Genomic DNA, 19,020 nt, shown 5'->3' on the forward strand with positions numbered 1-19,020 from the left:
GGCTGGGACTCAGGTGTGTCCCATGCAGTTGCCCCTGCTGTGGGAGGCAAGGAGGCTGTGTCCCCTTCCTGCCTCACCTCAGCCAGACCAGGCCATGCCTCACCTACTGTACTCGGACACAGGAAGCCAGTCCTTGGCATCAGGGAAGCAAAACTGGGGAATGGCCTTGAGCCTCTCCTCTGCCTCCCGCATCTGCTTGGTGGGTCGGTCCAGCTGCAGGGAGAGGAATATGGGGAGAGATAGACAAGAGAAGACATGGATCCTTGGTTGGTAGGGGAGGGGAGCTGAGAAGAATCTCCTGTCCTAAGAGCTCTAGATGGCATCCTACCAACTGGCATGCTCCTCAGCAATCCTGTCCCCATTCCCGATTCCTACAGAGAGGTCTGGGAAGAGCTGAGTCATCATCTATTCATTCAGTATGTGCCAAGTGAGCCCTTTTTCTATGTGGCCCCTGGCCCTGTGTCACATGCAAGGGCTACTGATGGAAAACAAAGTAGACAAGGTCCGCATCCCTGCACATTCTGGTCAGGAGAGTGAGCAATCGACAACAAAATCTCCGAAGGAGATCTTGCCACAAAAGAAATAAATAAGGTGCTGTGACAGAGGGAACTGGGCAGGAGGAGGGATACTTTAGGTATCTGGAAAGATCTCCTGGAAGACATACTATCTGGGCAGAGAATGAGGAATGAAAAAGAGCCGGCAGCAATGTGCAGAGCTAAAGAAAGAACATTCCGGGCAGAGGCAAAGAGCAAGGAGGCCAGGCTGGCTGGCTGGCTGGTGATGGGCAGAGAAGGTGTGGTAAGAGGGAATGCAGGTGGGGGGATGGGGAGTGACAGCTAACAGGGTACAGAGTTTCCGTTTGGGGTGATAAAAATATGTTCCAGGGGCACTTTGGTGGCTCAGTCAGGTAAGCGTCCAACTCTTGGTTTTGGCTCAGGTCATGATCTCGTGGTTGTGAGATTAAGCCCCGTGCCAGGCTCCACACTGGGCATGGAGTCTGCTTCAGAGTCTCTCTCTCTACCTTCCAATCTGCTCCTCCCCCTACTTGCTTGCACTCTCTCTCTCTAAAATAAAATCTTTTTAAAAAAATGTTCTAATATTCATTTTATAACTCTGAATATACTAAAAGTCACTAAATTGTATACTTTACTTTTTAAAAAATTTTTATTTATTTATTTGTCAGAGAGAGACAAAGAAAGAGCATGAGCTGGCAGAAGGAGAAGCAGACTCCCCACCGAGCAGGGAGCCCAATACAGGGCTCAATCCCAGGACCCTGGGATCATGACCTGAGCTGAAGGCAGCCTCTTAACCGATTGAGCCACCCAGGGGTCCTGAATTGTATACTTTAAATAGCTGAATTATATAGTATGTGAATTAAGTCTCAATAAAGTAGTTTAAAAAAGAGAAATAAAGTAGAAGCACCTGGGGGCCCTTCCGCAGGCCCCTTGCCATCCTTATAACCAATTTGAGTTTTATTCTAAGCATACTAGGAGGTGTTCTCTGTACCTCACCTTCTGAACAAGTACTGGCCCAAACCCACGGCTCGGAATGCCTCTCTTCCCAGCTAGCTGGCAGGCACCAGGCTCAGGGCTGTCACTGCGAGATAAGTGGCGATGGCAGGAACAGGATCTCTCTTGCCCAACAGATAGCCCAGGCAGACAGAAGGTGCTAGAGGAGGGGCGGGATGGGGGAGAGATGGCCTCACCTTGGGAAACTGGTAGGAGACTTCAGGGAGGTAGGTATTTCGAGATGGCTTCTTCTTGAGGGACACCACCACAAAGTACTCGAAAAGCTCCCGCTCCTGCCACTCAAGCAGTTCCAGCTCCAGAGTCCGATAGCTGGGTGCGCGTTTCAGCATTGACTGGATGTGGACCAGGCGCTGCGTGTGGGCTGGGGGCAGGTTGTATGTCAGGGGACAGGCAGACTGGACCCTCACAGACCCCACATCAGCACCCCCCAACCCCAGTCTCAGGCTTTGCCTCTGTGGACCACCTGTAAGTGCAGAAGCCTGGTCTGACCACCTCTCGCAGCTGGGTCTGGGGCTGAAGTGGCAGGAGCAAAGTGTCTACGCCTATGCAGAGGCCCTGCCCTGCCACGGGGAACTGCTGTGCTAGGCCTTCTAGGCCTTCTGGAGGCTGGGCTGGGGCTGACAGGACTGCCTAAGCCAGGCAAAACCCAGGCACCCACCTACCCCTGCCCCGTACCAACAGGAGAAGATAGAAACCACCATGAAGGCTTCGTCCTGGGACCCTCTCAGAGTCCTTGGACTTGGATTTTTTGTCCCTGTCCCTACCCGTGGGAGAACCAGTGGAGGATGGCAGAAGGGAGCTAGCTCCCATACACTTTAACCTTCCAGGAAAGTCTAGACAGGTTTCCCAGGAGAGAAAAAATAGAGATTCATCCAAGGTTGCTGGAACGGGAAGTTCCCAGAATCTTTTCAGGAAGGTGTCAGTCCTCTCTGTGGATATGGGGGGTTAGTGGTCTCAGGGCCTCTAGAGGACCAGTTTCCTCAGACGGGCACAATTCTTAAAGCCAGAAGAGGTACTTGTAATCTTCTAAACCCACCTCTGACCCTCCAGATTCGCAGCATTTACCAGGCAAATCAACACCCAATTCTCACAGACAATACCTTGGGGAAGTCCAGGTGAAGGCGGCTGTCTGAGTTCAACGTCACAGGGCTGCCTTGCACACAGTAGGAGGGGACTTCCCTGGAGCTCTTTGCTCTGTCAGCTGCTATCCTGCCTGCCTGTGGCCCCTCCAAAGCAGGCCAACTGGGGACATGAGAACTATATGTGCAGAGGAGGAGGGGGTGACTCTACAGCCAGGGCTGGGAAGGGGTTCCGTGCCTCACCTTTGAACCTGTCGTCAGAGTCGCTCTCGCTCTCACTATTCTCATCTGGAAAAGTAACAGCAGGAGTGCACACTTGCTGAACCACTGCCCCACAGCCAATGTTTCCTGGGCCCCCCTCCCAGCTCTTCTCACAAGGGATGAATCCTACCTCTTCTGGGCCCCCTAGGCCCAGGGTCCCTCTGAGCTCAAACCACAGGTGCTAATTGCTATACAAACCCCTCTCCATCCAGTCCTGATCTGGGGGAAGCTACTGAAGGCCTCAGCTGGAGGCCGAGACAGCAGAGAGGCCTAAAGTCCTGGATCACAGGGACTACCTCCAGGACGCCAAGATTTGAAATGGGAAACAGACCACAGTGCTCAGTAAGTCTGGCCTTTCCTTTTGGCAGAACCAGAATCCCACATCCACCTCCCTCATCAGGGCCTCACAGCCCAGTGCCTGAACTAACCCAACCCATGGCTTCCTTCCCTGCTTGGCCCTCCCTTTCTATGTGCCGTTTCTTGGTAGGACTCTACCCTCCTAGAAGGCAGGAGGATCCTGGGATTGGCCCACAGGAGGGTAAACTGAAGCTAGTCTGTACCTCTCCCTGTTCCTACTGCCCAAGGGCCCCTGATACCTGAACCACTCAGACATCAAGGCCTACCTCTCAGTGATGCTGTCTCAATGCTGGACATAGACAGTTTTTTTAACCTCTTCTTCCCCCTCTTGGCATTGTAGATGGAGTTAATTCTTTGGACAAGCTGAGTGGGAAAAGCAGGGAGGTGAGATGACCCTAACACCAGCTGCCCCTATTTCTAAGAAGGCTGATTAGTAGCCCATTTGTTCCCTTAAGGTGCAAGCTTTCTGCCCTCCCCACACTGGGCCCAGTTCTGGTCTCCCTGCTGCACTGACCCCAAGTGCAGACTGGCCGGTAGCTCTCCTCTCCCTCGTCCCCTAAGTGGTCTTCTGCTCCTACACAAGAATGTTAAACTTAGCTCCCCAGAGGAAGGAACTGTGATCAAACTACACAGGACGGGAGCTTCTGGGTCCCTAGAGTCACTGAACCAGTGGAGACAAAAGAGCTCTTCAGATGTAATAACAGGAACAAGGACTGGAGCCTTTCCCTCTAGGCTATAACCTGGGGCCACGACAGGAAGGAGCTAATTCCCAATATACCCAAGCATTGTTTGCAGGCTAAAAATACCATTTGGCTAAATCTGCTGCTTTGGGCTGGGGATTTGGGTCTGACTGCCTGTGCGTGCAACTCATTGCTGAAAACTCTCAATTCTGAGAGTCAGAGAAAGGAAGACTCAAGTTTGAGTCTTAGGCCCTTCAAAGCCTAGAAGTGTTTATGTATACATAGAGATCTCCAAGTGCACACTCCACCAGAGGGGAGTCTCCTAAAGGACTGGCTTCCAGTCACTCAATGGCAAGGAGTGCTCCCTAGTCTGTCCCTCCCCTAACATCTGTGCACCCATGAACCCCTTAATGCATCTCTGTTAGTAAGACAGGGAATTAACCAGGTGAAAAAGAAAGGCCAGTGCAAGGGCCCAGAATTTATTCAAGGAGAAGTGAGGAAGCAGTCCTGGATTAGGGAAGGAAGAAGAGGAGAGAGCTGCCCACCTGCCTGCCCACCTGCCCAGCCAGCCCCAGGTGGTCCCCCTGGGGAGGCTACCTTAGGAATGCGGCGGGCCCTGCGGCTAGACAGCAGCTCACTGGTGGTGCTGAGGCTGTCCTCATTGAGGCTGGAGGGTGAAGACGGCAGGCTCAGCTGAGCCAGCAGCAGCATGTCGTCATGGCTGTGCCTCTTGGGTAATCGCGGCAGCCGGTGGCTCTTCCTCTCTGACCAGTTCCCACTGCGCAGGGACTGGCTGCTGGGTTTCAGAGAGAGCTGGTACGGGGGAGAAGATGTGGGAGAGGGGTTCAGCACATATGCCTTGGCTGGCATCCCTGGCTCCCCTGAATCCCACCCTGGAATTTCCCTCTGCCTGGATTTCCTCTCATAAGACCTCAGCTGCTCATCAGCAGGTCAGAGCTAGATGAGACACAGCTTCCACAAAGGAAGCCGAACCACCTCTACCAGAAAAAAGAAAACAGAGCCTAAAAAACTGGGCTCTCATCTGAGTGGAAAGAGAAGGACAAGCGGGAATTCTGGGGGCTCCTCCTGAGCTTTGGGACAAGGCTTAGCCTTGGCTCATTATTCAGCCTGGTTGATGGAGGTCATCTCCTTCCCACAGCCCCTGACCCAGTCCTAAAATGCTTCCTTAGCCATAATCCACATAGCAGCCTGGCCCTGCTCACCTTTTCTAGGCAGAACATAAGGGCTCTGGGCTCTCACTCCCAAAGCCTGGCAAGGTGGGCCTCCCAGCCAGGTGGCTCCTTCACTGCAGCTGCCCCTCCCCAGCCCCGATCTACTCCCTCAGTCGAAACCAGCACCCTTATTCAGAGGCACCTTACTCTCCACAGATCCTGCTGCCTGCTAGAAAGGCAGCACCCCTGCCCACTCAGCCCGCCTCCCACCCACTTTCTGCATCTGGCATCATCCTTCATCACTGTTCAGCCAGTCCTCCTCCCACCCAGTCAGGCTGGCCACACAAATTCAGTGTGGGCCTGTTTGAACATAGCTCATGAGAAAGGTGAATCTTTTATAAAAATGATTATATCACTCCAAAGCCAGAAGAAACCATCTCTGTATTCTCCAGCCAATGTTAGAAAATGTCCAGGTCCCTCCATTTGCAAAGAGAATTAGAGTTGCCTGGGTAGGTCTAAGAAAGCGCCTCCTGCCTCCTTCTCCTGCCCCCTGTCCACCCTGGACAAGGCCAGAATGAGCTAGAGTCTAACAGTCTCCTTTGACTCTTCACCTTTTTTCTCATCCTGCCTTCTATCAGCCCTTTTCTTGACGATTCAGTCTTAATTCCCTCCAACGTGAGCGGCTCCAGGTCTGGCAGACACCTATCTAGCTCTCCATATCTGGTTCTTGGGCCTATGCCTGGCCCCGCAACGCCAGTACTGAGATCATTTCTGCCAGAGCTGCCGAATACCAAGACTCCAACCAGGGGCCCGTCTTCCTGTTACCCACAGAAAGGGAGCAGGAACAATGACAGGACAAGAGGCAGCTGGGGCTCATGTTGCAGCGCAGAGCTCAAGTAGTGAAGGGGAGCACAGAGGGCAGGGTGCCCACAAGGATTTCGATGTGGCAGAAGTCCCCGCATGCAGAGCTCTTCCCTGAGGTCACCTCCTTTGCCAAGTACTAGTGAGGGAAAGAGTGGGAGTGGAAGCGGGCCCACACCCTGGCAGGACAAGCCTCTACTATGGCTCTTGTGTTGGCCCAAGTTGGGGCTGCCATTACCTGAGTGGGTGGGTTGTTGTACTTCCTGTCCTGAGGACCCCACATCCTGTGCAAAGAGTCCAAGGAGTTTTCAGACAGTTGCTGGGATTTTCGTCCTGCTCTTCGGCTCTTTAAGTCCACATCCTCATATGGATTCTCCTTGGGCAGATCTCCTGCAGAGGGGGAGAAGTCAGAGACTGGGAGAAGGGAAGGAGGAAACACACTCACAAATAAACAAGCAGAATTCCTGTGAACCAAAGAGAATGGCTTCTGCCTGGCCCTTCAGCCCATGAGTCATACAGCTGCCCGTCTGCTGCAGGGAGGCTACAAACAGATCCCGGCTCCAAGTCCAGAAGCAAACCCCCCGCCCCCAGTTCAGCTCAGCCTCGTCTGGCCTCTGCTTTATAAATTCAGAGATTGCACAAGACTGGCTCAGCTACCCTGCCTGTGCCCAGCCAGAGGACAAAACCAACACCAGGCTTCATTCCTTGGCTCCAGTCCTCCTGCTGTGAAAGCCCCAGAGATACACAGTTCAAGGTAGGAAAGGCTTTCAGAGGTCACACGTCTGTCCTACTGCAAATGCCCCCTGAGGACCCACTCCGGAGGCTGGGCACAGAGGAACAAACCTAACTACAAGGAGCAGGGGGCTGGCAGGCCTCCCTCCCACTGACTGTCCTATGCACCAACTCTCTCAGGGCAGCTCTTCCATCTGGTCCACAGGTAACCCCACACCAGAACAGGGGCAAGCCAAGTAGTTTCAGCACTCTCACTACAGGGTCACTGTTTCCTCCACCACCGGCCTTGCAATAAGGGAATGGTCTTCAATCCCCTTTTGGAACAAGCCCTCCTGCTGTGACACAGGGGAGGTGTGAAACGCCTGCTAGCCATCTGTGCCAAAGAGGTGAGGGTGGGGTCTGGGCTTCTCGGGACGAATGGCTAAGATCCCTGGCAGCAGGCACCATCCTGGCACTGCCAGCAAATCTCAGGGAGTACAAAGCACAGTCCCTGCCTGTAAAAGCATCTCCTTCCCAGAGCCCTACGTGCCTGCCCTTCTCCCTGCAGCACAAACCTGGACTTCCCTACGCCTCAGAACACCATGTGCCTCCTGCCACAGATCTGTGGGCAATGAGAGTGAATGTGGCCCTCTGCTCTCCTTCCTTTGTCTTTCCATATCCTCCCTGCCACATGGACATCCCTGTCTGGTACTGGGGACCCGGGCAACTAGTGACCAACATATATATGCTACCCTCTGCTGGGGGCAGCATACATGAAGAGACCAGAGCTCACTCCTCTTCTCTCTGTTCCACAGCGGGATGGAGGCTGGTGACCGCTGAGTCCTGCAGATGCCCAGATGTACCTCACGCCCCAGGGGAGTTCAGACACCACTTCTTGGGGAGCAACTGAGGAAAGAGCTACAGGACTAGAAATAAGGCCGCTGAGACTGTAGGCTTTCCTAGGATGCGATACAGGAGAAAAACCAATCCCTATATGCTTACAGAATTCCCAATTTCCAAAGTCAAGATTCCCCCCAAACTTGGGGTATCTACTTATTCCTACCATGGAAAACTACTGAGGAAATGCTTCCGCAGAGGTAGGGGGAGGGAAGAGGTGTGAAAGGAAGATTTCTGCCACACCTACTCAAGCCACCAGCAAAGCCACACAAATCTCTTGAAAGTGAGTCAAGAAGGGGTCAAGAGAGGATCTGGGACAGGATGAAGTGATTCCCAGCACCAAGCCGAGTCCTCAGCAACTGAGCAGACGTTTTCCTGTAATACAGCCATGCTATAAAGATGACCGGTCTCCATTCCAGAGTCCTGACTAAGCAGAGCCGGCCAGCAACCCTGCTCTAGAAGCCAAGCATCAAAACTGGCATCCAGCCTACCCCACTCTGGGCACTTAGGGAGGAGGCAGGAGACACCCAGTTCTTCTTGGTCTGTTTCCAACATATGACCTGTATTGATGAGGTGGGAGGATTCAGGAGTCAAGAGCGCCAGGACACAATCTTCCGGACCCTGGGAAATGCGGCCAGAGCATCACTGTTCTGATGGGGGCAGGAAGAACATTTATTACAAGCTCATCAAATCCAGACGGCCTTGGGCTGGATGGCTGACCAGCCAGAGTCCTTATCATCATCCCTGAATCAACAGGATGACCTTGTCTCAACTGCTTTAGGTTAGAGTTTGTCCAAAGTACTGACATCTGGGGCTGGATGATTGTTGCGCTGGTGGGCTCTCCTGCGCATTTGTGGGATGCTTAGCAGCAACCCTGGCCTCAATCCACTAGATGACCGTAGCATCCCCTCAGTTGTAAGAACCAAAAATGTCTCCAGACACTGCCAAATGTCCCCTGAGCAGAAGGATAAATGCAGGCATGGATGCATGGCAGGGGGTACAGAGGGAGGAGGGAGCAATGGAAAGATAGAAAGATAGAAAGAAGGAAGGAACGAAGGAAGGAAGGATGGATGGATGGATAGATTGATGGGTTGGATGGATGTAATTACCCCCCTGCCCTGTTAGGAACCATTGCTTTAGATAGATGTTTCTAAACTTCCTAATAGATTCGGAGTGCCATGACATGACTCCCAAGGCAAACTCCCTTCCTTCCTTCCTTCTCCCTCCCTCTCTCCTTCTCCTCCTTCTTTCTTCCCAAAGGATCAGAGCTTTGAACATGGATACAAAATCCAACACTCCAAGGAAAAGATGTAGGAGACCAAAGCCCAGGGAAGTAATAGCTGCACAACACTGAGGCACATCGAAGACAACCTGGGAGAAAACAGGTGCGAACACCAGGGTCTCAATACTAACATTGCCTCTGGAAACAAAATTTCAGGAAAGCCTCAAAAGCCTGCTCCTCCTGCCTTCCCAGCCTTAACATCAGCCTCTTTCTTCAGCAATGTTTCAAATTCTCTCTGATAGAATCAGGCCACTCATCACTGCTCCAGGAAATGACTGCTGGCCCCAGCCCAAGCCCTGCCTCCCCAGCCTTAGCTGGGCCCTCACAGCCCTCGTTCACCTGCTACTCTCCATGTCCTAGATTATTCCCAGCCACTGTTCTGGAGCTGTCTCACAGACGTACTCCCTGTCATCCTTCCAGGGAATAAGGATGCCCAGGGGATGGGGATAATATGCAGATACAAAGTGGGCCCCAAGGCGAACCACACCTGAACCTGCTGGGAGAAAATTAATCCCAAAGCAATGGCTCAGAGTTGGGAGAGGCAGGAGGCTGTGGAATAGGGCTCAGAACTTCCTTCTGGGGAGCAAGGCCACAGCAAGGCTAGAGCAGCTACAGCTGAGTGGAGAGAAATGGTGAAGAGTTAGCAGGGGCATAGATGGGAGACAGGAAGCCTGGCAGACCACCAGACTGTCACCTGCATTCCCACCACACGGACTGCTGGAGGCCGATCCGCACTGACTGCTTGAGGAGAGGAGAGGAAGAGGAAGGCCCTGTTGCCCAGAAGCCTGGCCCTGAGCAGCCCCATCTCATCAAGCCCAGCTGGGGAAGCCAAGAGGTCTCAACCCTTCCCAGCTTTGCTGATGAGATATGGAACAAGGGCATCGCCAAGAATTTCTGCTTTGCACTCTTTTAAAGGGGCTTGTCAGAGCCCAAGCTTATCATAGCGATCCTCTTGAAGGAAGAAACCAGCCCCACCCAGCCCTGCCCCCGCTCCTCCCCACAGTTCCTTTGGTCATTAACCACACACACCAAACCGCACTCACTCACACACACACAACTAGAAGAACCAGTCAGGGAAGAGGTGTGTAAGTGCGCAGACAGTGAGGATTTCTCTCCACAGAATCCTAAGCCTCTTGACCGTGCCCTGGCTAGGGCACAGGGTCTGTAGCTTCTCTCTCAAAACCTGTCCTGGTTCCAACCAGCTGCTTCTGCTGGTGCTCAGCCTCTTCCCCTCCTTCACGCAGCGGAGTGGGCCAGGATAAAGGTCCAACACATCCCTTCTCCCCTCCAACACACAGTACATCAGATGTGGAGCTCTAAGGAGCCAACTGTTACCCACCCTCCAAGCCTGGACACCCTTCTCCAACTGCCCAGGCTACAGCCTTGGTGTTGTTAGGTACCCTTTGTGCCTTCCTACTTTCCAGCCTGGGGACAAATGAGAGAAGACGGAGAGAGCAGAAGCTCCAAAAGCTTTGCAGTCAGGCTGACCGGCCCTATCCCCAGCTCCCATCCCACTCAAGTTCCTGGAAACTCTCCCTCAGCCCCAACTAGCTGCTGGGAGTGGGAATCTCTGTAGGAATGCAGTCCAGGCTCCCTGGTCAGGCGCCGAGGCCACTCCACATAACTCCCTAATAAGCTGCTTCCTTCGGTGCATTTTTAAGTGTCAGCCTCAGAATGCAAACGATTATAAGGCTTTGTGGGACAGCAACATCTTCCAGGGGCAGATGTCAAATTGGACAGGCGAGAATTAACAGCCTAGGAAGCAGCAAGGCAGTAACTTTATTTTTGAACCCCTCTAATGCAAATTAGCAGGACAAACCTCAGCCTGTCTCGGAATATCCCACCCCAGGTCCCCAGGCGTCCTGCCTGATGTGGGCGGGAGGCCAACAAATTCCCCAAGGCTCCTCGTTCAAGTCCACTGCTCATAGAGAAGACATGTTCATTTCTGGGCCAACTAAACCTCAACCTCTAACCGACCAGTAACTCCAATCCAATCAACTGGTCCCCAAGATGGAGATTTAACATGGGAGCTCCCTGTCCCCAACAAGCCCATGATCACATACCCAAAACAAAGCTTTGTCTGTCCCTGTGAAAGCAAAGCAGCATAAGAGTTGATTAATCCAAACAGAACCAAAAATGACCTGAAGCTCACAGAGCACAGGCTGGGCCAAGAACAGAAGAGAGGGCTCCTGGAAAGTCCAGGGAACTGTTCAATCCCAGGCAAAAGTGAAACTGACATTCACAGTGCAGCAACGAGGGCCCCCGTGAAGCCTCTGGGGGATCCAAATTCTTGGACCAGGGAAAGAGAAAGGGACAGATCAACCAGGATCTAAGAGAAAGAGATATTCTCTCTTAGATTTCCCTCTAGCCTCCCTGGTCTAGAAATTTAGCCAGTGCTATTGTCGGGGATACAAAGGAAGAAGCTGTGTCCAAGGCAGTGAACTAATTACAGATGCTGAACAGCCCTACCCCACCACCCCCAAGGCTGAAGCCAAACCCAGGTGCCTGGGTCACTCCCTGCCCTCCTTCCAATACCCTCCCGAGTACTACTCCTGTACTCTGCACAATGCTCCAAATCCAGAAGCTAGGTGAGCAGCGAGGGATCACACCCCCACTTCAGCCTCCTCCCATCCCAGCCCTTTCCCCTAGCTCTAGCTCATCTGTTCAGGAAGGAGCCACGCTGCTCCGGTATTTCCTTCCCTCCTCCTGCAGCATCCCAAAGTGGTAAAGACTCCTCTACTGAGTCTGGAGACTGAGGCCCACACACCCTTGCCTCCCTCCTCCTCTTCTCTCTAATCTGACCAAAGAAGGCCCAGAGAACAGCTCTGTTGCCCAGGACAGCGCCCCCCAAATTCTCATCTCCCCCCGCCCCACCAGACACAGTCCCCAAACAAGGCTAAATAGGGTTAGGATCATGGAACTCTGGACAGGGAGAAATGGTTAAACCTCTTTCTCTTAGTTCAATTCAGTTGACACAAAAACATCCATCTCCTCTCCTGAAATCCCTGGTCAGCCCGGTCAGGCTGCAAAGCCTCCTCAGAGAAGAGGAGCACAGCATGGGCAGAGCCCTCTGGGCTGGGGGAGGGGGCTAAGAACTCGAGTCTCCTCTGCCCATTGCAGCTGCTGCACTGGGTGCTCCCAAGGGCCCCAGGCAGCAAGAACACATTCCGATTTCTTCTCAGCTAGAGGAAACAGGAATGTACCCTGCAACGAGAGCAGAGAGGAAGATGGGGTTGTGCCTCTGATCCCCACAGCTCTTGACCTCAACTCTGGGGACCATGTGTACAAAGCTTTTTCCCAGTGTTAAGGGAAAAGGCCTCCCTCCCTAAACCGTTTTGCTATTCTAGGGATCCCACTCCCACAGTCTTCCGGTTATGACCTAATTTTGGATGGCTGTATACTATGCACTCCATTCCTGGGGAAGCAGTGCCTAAGTGGATCCAAGCAGTGCTCTGCTATTTTTCCAGAAACGCCAGCCCAGAGAGTTGTAAGGAGAAAACAATGAAACTGGTGGCTCAGATCAAATGAGGGAATAGATGACCTCCTCTTCTGAAGATTCCCCAGTCTTAGGAGAATCTGGAAGGTTCTCCACTAGGGCCACTTCCCTCTCTAATGTGTTATCTAAGCCTCTGGTCTCCAGCCTCAAGTCCTAACACAGAGATGAGACAGAGCCGGAGATGAGAGAGGAGGGATTAAGCACAGCACACTGCTTCTCTTCTCTTGAGTGATCTACACTCACACACAGCACATTACTTGAACGGAACTGAAGTATCCGCTGAAGAGAAGGAGGCCAGAATTAGAATGAAAGCCCAAAATGAACCCAACCCACCCCACTCTGTTGGTTTTTCATTGACCCTGGAATACAGGTTTGCCAACACCAAGTCTTCTCAGTTGTTGAAGGACAATTCTCCATGGCACTTTATATTTCTGATTTTTGAGCAAGAGGAATGAAACCATCCAGACTACCATTTCAAAGATGTATAGCAAACTACCTCAGAAGACAGAGGGTGTCTTCCTGGAGGGTAGAGGCAGATTTGTTTCCTGACCAGAATAAAGATAATGTCTCTTTGTGGGGCAAAGGTTGGGGATGTTTGCTAGCCACCCCCTGAAAAGACTGGGGTTCCTTAAGCTTGGAGAAACTCAGCTGGGACACAGACCCACTGTGCATAGAGCCTGGACCTCCTCCACACTGCCTCATGGGACCTGGGAGCAAGGGGGACCTACATGGACACGGAGCTCATGCCTCCTGTGTGCCATGAGCAATAAAGTCCTTTGTCTCCCCAGAGTCTTGTGTCGTGTCAGCATCTATGGAACTGGGGAGGGCTAGACTTGTTTGCAAGCAGAGTAAAGTCTCAGATGCTTTCTTGACACCATTTGCTTTAAAGGAAAGTAGGAGACAGATATTAAGGACCAGGCACTTTGCTAGGTACTTTGATAAACATTTTATCTCAATGAATTCTAACAATCCCTTGAAGTTTTATTACTATTATCATTATTATTGTTAAAATCACAACATCATCATCACCACCCTGTGAGAAGACAGAGGTCTAAGAAAAGTGATTTGCCTAAAGGCACACCACTAAGGAAGGACACACAGCTAAGGAAGATTTCTGAAAATTAAAAAAAAAAAAAAAAAAAGGATGATGTGGTTTTCCCCTTTTTGTGGTCCCAGAAACCCTTTGGGTTTCAGTTCATTCAAGGTCAGGCTTTAATTTCTCAGCTGCTCAGTCTTTGCTAAGCTGCTTCCTCTGGTGCCCATTTTCTTGAGAAGTTCCAGAAGCTGGGCCAACTCTGCCCCCGGTAAATGAAGTAGAATCTAAGGTGTCCCTCCTGTTCCTGCCCTAGAGCTCCCAGAGACGAGCCAGCCCACCCACTCTGCCAGAGCTTACCCACAATATCTTCATAGGCGTTCTCTTCTAAAGTGCTTTTGGATCCAAACTTGGGTTGGCTCTCAGTACCGTTCTCAGTGGGAGAAGAGGGGTACAGGGACTGGAGACTGGATGCATCTTCAAACTCAAAGGATTTTCTGTGGATAACAGAGCATGAGTCATTCCAGCAAAACTAGGTTCCGACTGCCTTGTTGGGGAAATGGCCATGGGCAAGAGCAAAGACCAGACGTCCTCCTCACCAACAGCTGCCAAGCAATGCATCAAGATGGGTCAAAACTTACCATTCAAAGGAGGAGAAAAGGGTCTGCAAGGCTCCAGACTGGGTTCCTGCAAATAATCCCCGTAACAGCTCCCACAGCTAGGATGGGGGCTGTGTGTCAGATGCCGTATCAAATGCCTTGCAGGTGAATATCATTAATCTTCCTAACACTGCTACGAGCTATTGTGCCATTTTATGAATGTGGAGGTGGAGGCTCAGGGGGACGAAGTGACAAGAGGCAGGACTCACGCAGGCTGTCTGGCTCCAGGGTCTAAGCTTTTGACCTGGGCCTCCAAGTCCTGGAGTATATCATCCTTGAGAAGTATCCACCAGGACCACAAGAATGGAGTCCCTGTTCTGCCTCTGGAGACTCCATCACACCTGCATCCTAGCAAAGGCTCCTTATCTGAACATGGGGCAAGGGCTCAACAGTGGGTGGGGGGTACCCAGGGCTGTTTGGGGGTCAGGGAAGCAGTTGGGGTGGTAGGTGGGTTGTTGGAAGAGGAAAGGCTGAGACTTCAAAACAACAACAACAACAAAAAAAAAACAAAAAACACCATACTGCTTCTGAGGTGGAACTAGAAGGACAATTTGCAGTCAGAAGCTACTTCCAAGACCCAGTTTCCCTTCAGCTAGTAATCTCCTTTGCACACTGCAAATAGCCATTTGCAGAATTTCAAAACCACAGCTTGTCAGCTCCTCAGACAGCTTGGACCCACAGTACTCTCTCCTCCTCTCCTTCATTATCTAAGATGTGACCCCAGCTGCATTCTCTCTCTCTCTCCAAGGCAGGTCCCAGCAAACTCCTGGGGAGGGGGAGAAAGGAAAGGCACTGACTGAAGACCTCCTCCCACCCATGAACACTTCCCTCTTCTTTTGGGTACCATTAGACATCTCAGCCTTTTTTTCTTGTTTAATGAAAAACTCCTGAGAGTCTTGGGGTGCAAGTCAAGGACTACAAGTGTCCTAAAAGCCACATTCTGTTCTCAGCTTGCCTAGCTACTCTGGAGTGCCTGACACAGCTGAACACTCTGGAACAGCAGTCTTCTTCCTTCGCCTCTGTGACACAGGCAACAGCCTCTTTGGCACTTACTTTTCAGGTTCTTGTGAGGGGTCTGCCTTTTCTACTTGTCTTTTAAATGCCAGGGTCTCTCAGAGTCCCGTCTTTAGGATTCTCTCACTCTGTACTTTCTGGGGGCCAAATACTGATGGCCATCACTCTATCTACTATTCCTACCATGATGGCTCCCAAATCTGTCTCTGACCCAGACTTCTCACCCAGTTAAATATGCAATGGTCGAGTGCAGAGGTTTGTGAACGTGGGCCCACGGAAACTGGTGGTCTGACATCAAGCTCTCGTGGATATACATACAGTGGGGTCAACATCTTTTGCAGGTAGTTCTCAAGTCAGCAAATAAGACACAAATTGTGTTCTGCCACGTTACCCCTGAAAATCCCTCAGGAAGGCACCACACTGAAGACCAAAACACTGTCTTGAATTAAGACTAATAGAGTCAATTTCTCCACAGATTTTTAAAAACAGATTTCTTTTTCTTTGCTTGAATACCCAAAGAAATATTTGGCTTGCATTTTTTAAAAATAAAAAGGTGTATTAAATATAAGAATCATACCAGACACAATAGAAAGAAACTCACCTGCTCTGCGAGGGAATATGCTCGCTCTGTGAACAGGCAAATAAAACAGGCTATGCTTTTTGAGTGGTCTTTTTTTTTTCCTCCCAAGAGCACAGATTTTTAAATTTGCGAGGCTACTTCTTATGTGAAGTGACCCTTCTGTATATGGGGTGTGTGTGTGTGTGTGTGTATGTATTACGTATAAATGTATTGTGTGTGGGAGTATGTGTAAAACCTCCAGGCTGACATACTCTCCCGCACCCCCCTTTCCCACCTAGCTAACTGCAAATGTTTCGCTCTTCTAAATTTAGCTCAGTAACTCCCTCTATAAGGAGGCTTCGCTCACTCCCCAGCCTGATTTAGCTGCCTCTTCCTTTGGGTCTCTATAGCACCCTACTCTGACAGGGAGCACACAGAAGAGCATCTAGCATTTATCTGTCCATCTATCTCCTGTACCACATCAAGAATGGAAGGACCCCATCTTATCTGATCCTGTGTGCCCTTAACCAGTTCAGGGTTTGGTGCATGGCAGGCTCTGGGTGGTGTTTATAGAAATGGATAAATAACAAAGCAAACACTCTTGGTAGGCTGTTAAAGACTTAAGAGCCAGGGAGCATGCTGAGGTGAGCCAAAACGTAGGATTACCCTTAGCCAAGGGCTCTTCTGGCCCATGGATCTGAAACTTTCTGATGTCCTCCTCTCATGAACAGTTACCTTTATGAGCAAGGCTATGTGGGATGCAGCCTGAAGTGTGTGGTCCAATGGAAGAATCCCGAGAACTGAAATGAACCTGAATGCCATCGGACTTTGCTTTAGAAGAGAAAGGCAAAGAGGGAGAGGGGGACAGGACTTCCCAAGGAGGCAGGCTTCCAGCCTACCCCAGTTCAGAGAATAAGATGCTATTAACCTTCCTGAACCCCAGCACCTCAAGCTCCTGGTCACATTAAGATGGCCCAGGTAGTCCAGGGCCAGGAATGCCCAGATTGCCAGGAAGACACTGAAAGTGTCAGGACAGGTCATTCTTGGGCACGGCCAAGAAGCCAGGAAAGTGTTTTTCAACTCCTTTGTCCTTCAGTCTCCCCTTTCAGGATCCAAGGATCCCCTCTCCCTATAGGCCCAGAGTCCCTAAATGGCCAGGAAGCCTCAGGAAAGAGAAAATCACCTTAAAAGTGCCAATACTCCCGCGTTAAGGACAACATGCAGTATTCAGATGATGCTTCCCTCAAAGAAGTAAGTTTCTAGCGCTGGCGTTTCAGGTGGTCATGAGGCTAAGATCCTACCGCTAGTCTTCAAGGGACTGCCCATTTTATCCACAAGGAAGGTGGCCCTACCCCTCCCACAGGCACCAAGGAAGTTCCGACAGGGCTCAAGACACAGCCCAACTCTCCCCCAAAGTCCAAATCTAGCCCACACCTTCAGCAGGCAACATTTGGAAGAACCACTTTCACCCACCCCCCACCCCTGCCCCACTCACATTTATGGATCCTTATCCCAGCAAGAGCAGAGCAAATTCCTTTCCACCTAACTCCTGTTACCACCTGACGATGATTCACTGCTCCAGGACCAAGGAAGGACTACTGACTGTGACCCACAATTACAGTCTGTTTTTGAAACTTCCATCGAAAAGAAAGTCACTGTGCCCAGCCATTAAAGACACTGGAACAGCAATTGTTACCTGCTCTGGGATTTGCGGTGACCACGCATGTCCTTCTTGGGTCTCCGGGTGACTGGTGGGGCGGGGGTAGAGGGCAGGGGGGGTGGAGCAGCAGGTGTGGGCGAAGGAGGTAGACCATTGCTTGGCTTACTCTTGGGGTTCTTGTCAGCCTCATATTCAAAGGTGCGCTTGGGTTTGGGGACAGGGTTCACAGCGGGATCAGGGGAGCTCTTTGACGGCAGCAGCTGGGAGCTCGGGCTATTTCCAGGGGTCCCTGGCTTAGTGGAGTCACTGCCTTCCCTCTCCAGGGGTGGGCCTGCCTCCCCCCCAATTCCAGCCACTCCTCCTGCCCGGCTGCCAGTGCTCACACTCGTGCTCCCTGTCGGTTCCTCCAATGTGCCCAAGGTCCCAGTCTTCCTTCTCCCTCGGTCTACACTATAGCAGCTGCTGGGGAGCTGGGGGAGTCCCCGGCCTGGCTGCTCCTTCAGGGCCTGTTCAATTTTCTGGATCCGACTCAGCACTGCTGAGCTCTCTCTCCTGCTGCCATGCCCCCTGAGGAAGGTGCTGGGCTCACTCCGGCCTGCCCGTCTCTCCGGCCGATAGAAAGAGTCCCGGACAGGGAGCGCCTCTCCCTCCTCCTCGGTCTCAGGGTAGGAGCACTCTGAGAAGGTCCTGCTCATCCTCCGGAGGCCCTTGAAATCGAAGGCTTTTTCTGAGCTGCAGGGGGATGGCGCCACGCTGGGACAGCCCTCACTGAGCGCCCACTCGCCCCCAGAGCCCTCCCGCTTCTCCCCACACACGCTCATCCTGGGCGAAGCCTCTCGGCGCCCCTCCCATGCTGAAATCTTCTCTCGGATGCCCAGGCTGTGGGCACGGCTGCCAGTGCGGTTCAAAAAGAAGCTCCGTGGGCCAGGTGTTGGCCCTAAGGACGGGGTGCTCTGGGCAAGAGGGAGGCAAGCAGCTACTCCCTCCACATCCTGGCCTTCCCCTTGGATGTTCTCCTTCTTGTCCTCTCTCTTGCACACTGAAGGGCTTCGGTCCGAATAACTGAAGTTGGTGGCCTTGAGGGGACAGACGGGTGGTGAAGTGCCTGGGGAGGGAGCTTGAGGATTTGGGGGTGAAAGATCACGGGGGTGCCAGTCCTTGAGGAGCAGCCGGGAGCTGGAGCGGCTCGGGTACCTGCAGGCTGACGTTTCACTATCACTGAGCGGGTAGATGGGACTCCTTGGTGGGGAGAGAACTGGAGGTGGAGAGACGGACTGAGACCTAAAAGCAACAAAAACAAAAACAGAAAAAGGAAAAGAAGAGAAAATGGCAGTGAGTGGCCTGACAATGAGAGGCATGGCATTTCATTTTTGGAGCGCTCAGTATCTCTTTCCTGCAGGGCACCCAAGCCCGAAGTGCTCTTTTCAAGTATACCTGGCAAAGCCGTCCTTAAGGAAAGGAGCGCTGCTTATCCACAGCAGGCCAAACTCAATGGGTCTCTCTATCCAGTTCGATCCCAGAGGCCCTGAGTGCCGTCTGGAACAGAGGCCAGCTCTAGGTCAGGGGAGAGGATCCCAAGAAGCTACATAGGCCTCCAGAGAACCCTAAGGCCAGGACCGTGCTGTAGAAATGTTTAGCCATCAGCCCTCTGAAGAGAAAGCACAGATCTGTAACACTGGCCAAGCTCCGTAGTATAAATATTCCCACCACGGCTGATTTCAACCTACCAACACGGCCCAGCTGAACGTGGCACCAGGAAGAAATGCTGGT

At 52.0% G+C, this 19,020-nt stretch overlaps 1 protein-coding gene across 9 annotated transcripts in view; it reads right to left on the minus strand.

Moving 5' to 3' along the window:
* Positions 1-19,020, minus strand: part of DENND2B (DENN domain containing 2B) — a 148,299-nt gene that overhangs the window by 16,335 nt on the left and 112,944 nt on the right. For all 9 annotated transcript variants that reach the window (XM_047691157.1, XM_047691160.1, XM_047691159.1 and 6 more), the window contains 8 exons: positions 17,287-18,531; positions 13,719-13,855; positions 6,178-6,329; positions 4,504-4,719; positions 3,493-3,589; positions 2,852-2,896; positions 1,706-1,890; positions 104-213 (listed from right to left, as the gene is read on the minus strand). In XM_047691157.1, the coding sequence (XP_047547113.1) occupies positions 104-213; positions 1,706-1,890; positions 2,852-2,896; positions 3,493-3,589; positions 4,504-4,719; positions 6,178-6,329; positions 13,719-13,855; positions 17,287-18,531 (2,187 nt within the window). The remainder of the gene's footprint in view (positions 1-103; positions 214-1,705; positions 1,891-2,851; positions 2,897-3,492; positions 3,590-4,503; positions 4,720-6,177; positions 6,330-13,718; positions 13,856-17,286; positions 18,532-19,020) is intronic.

The sequence above is a fragment of the Lutra lutra genome, chromosome 10, assembly GCF_902655055.1.
Source record: "Lutra lutra chromosome 10, mLutLut1.2, whole genome shotgun sequence".
Classification (NCBI taxonomy): domain Eukaryota; kingdom Metazoa; phylum Chordata; class Mammalia; order Carnivora; family Mustelidae; genus Lutra; species Lutra lutra.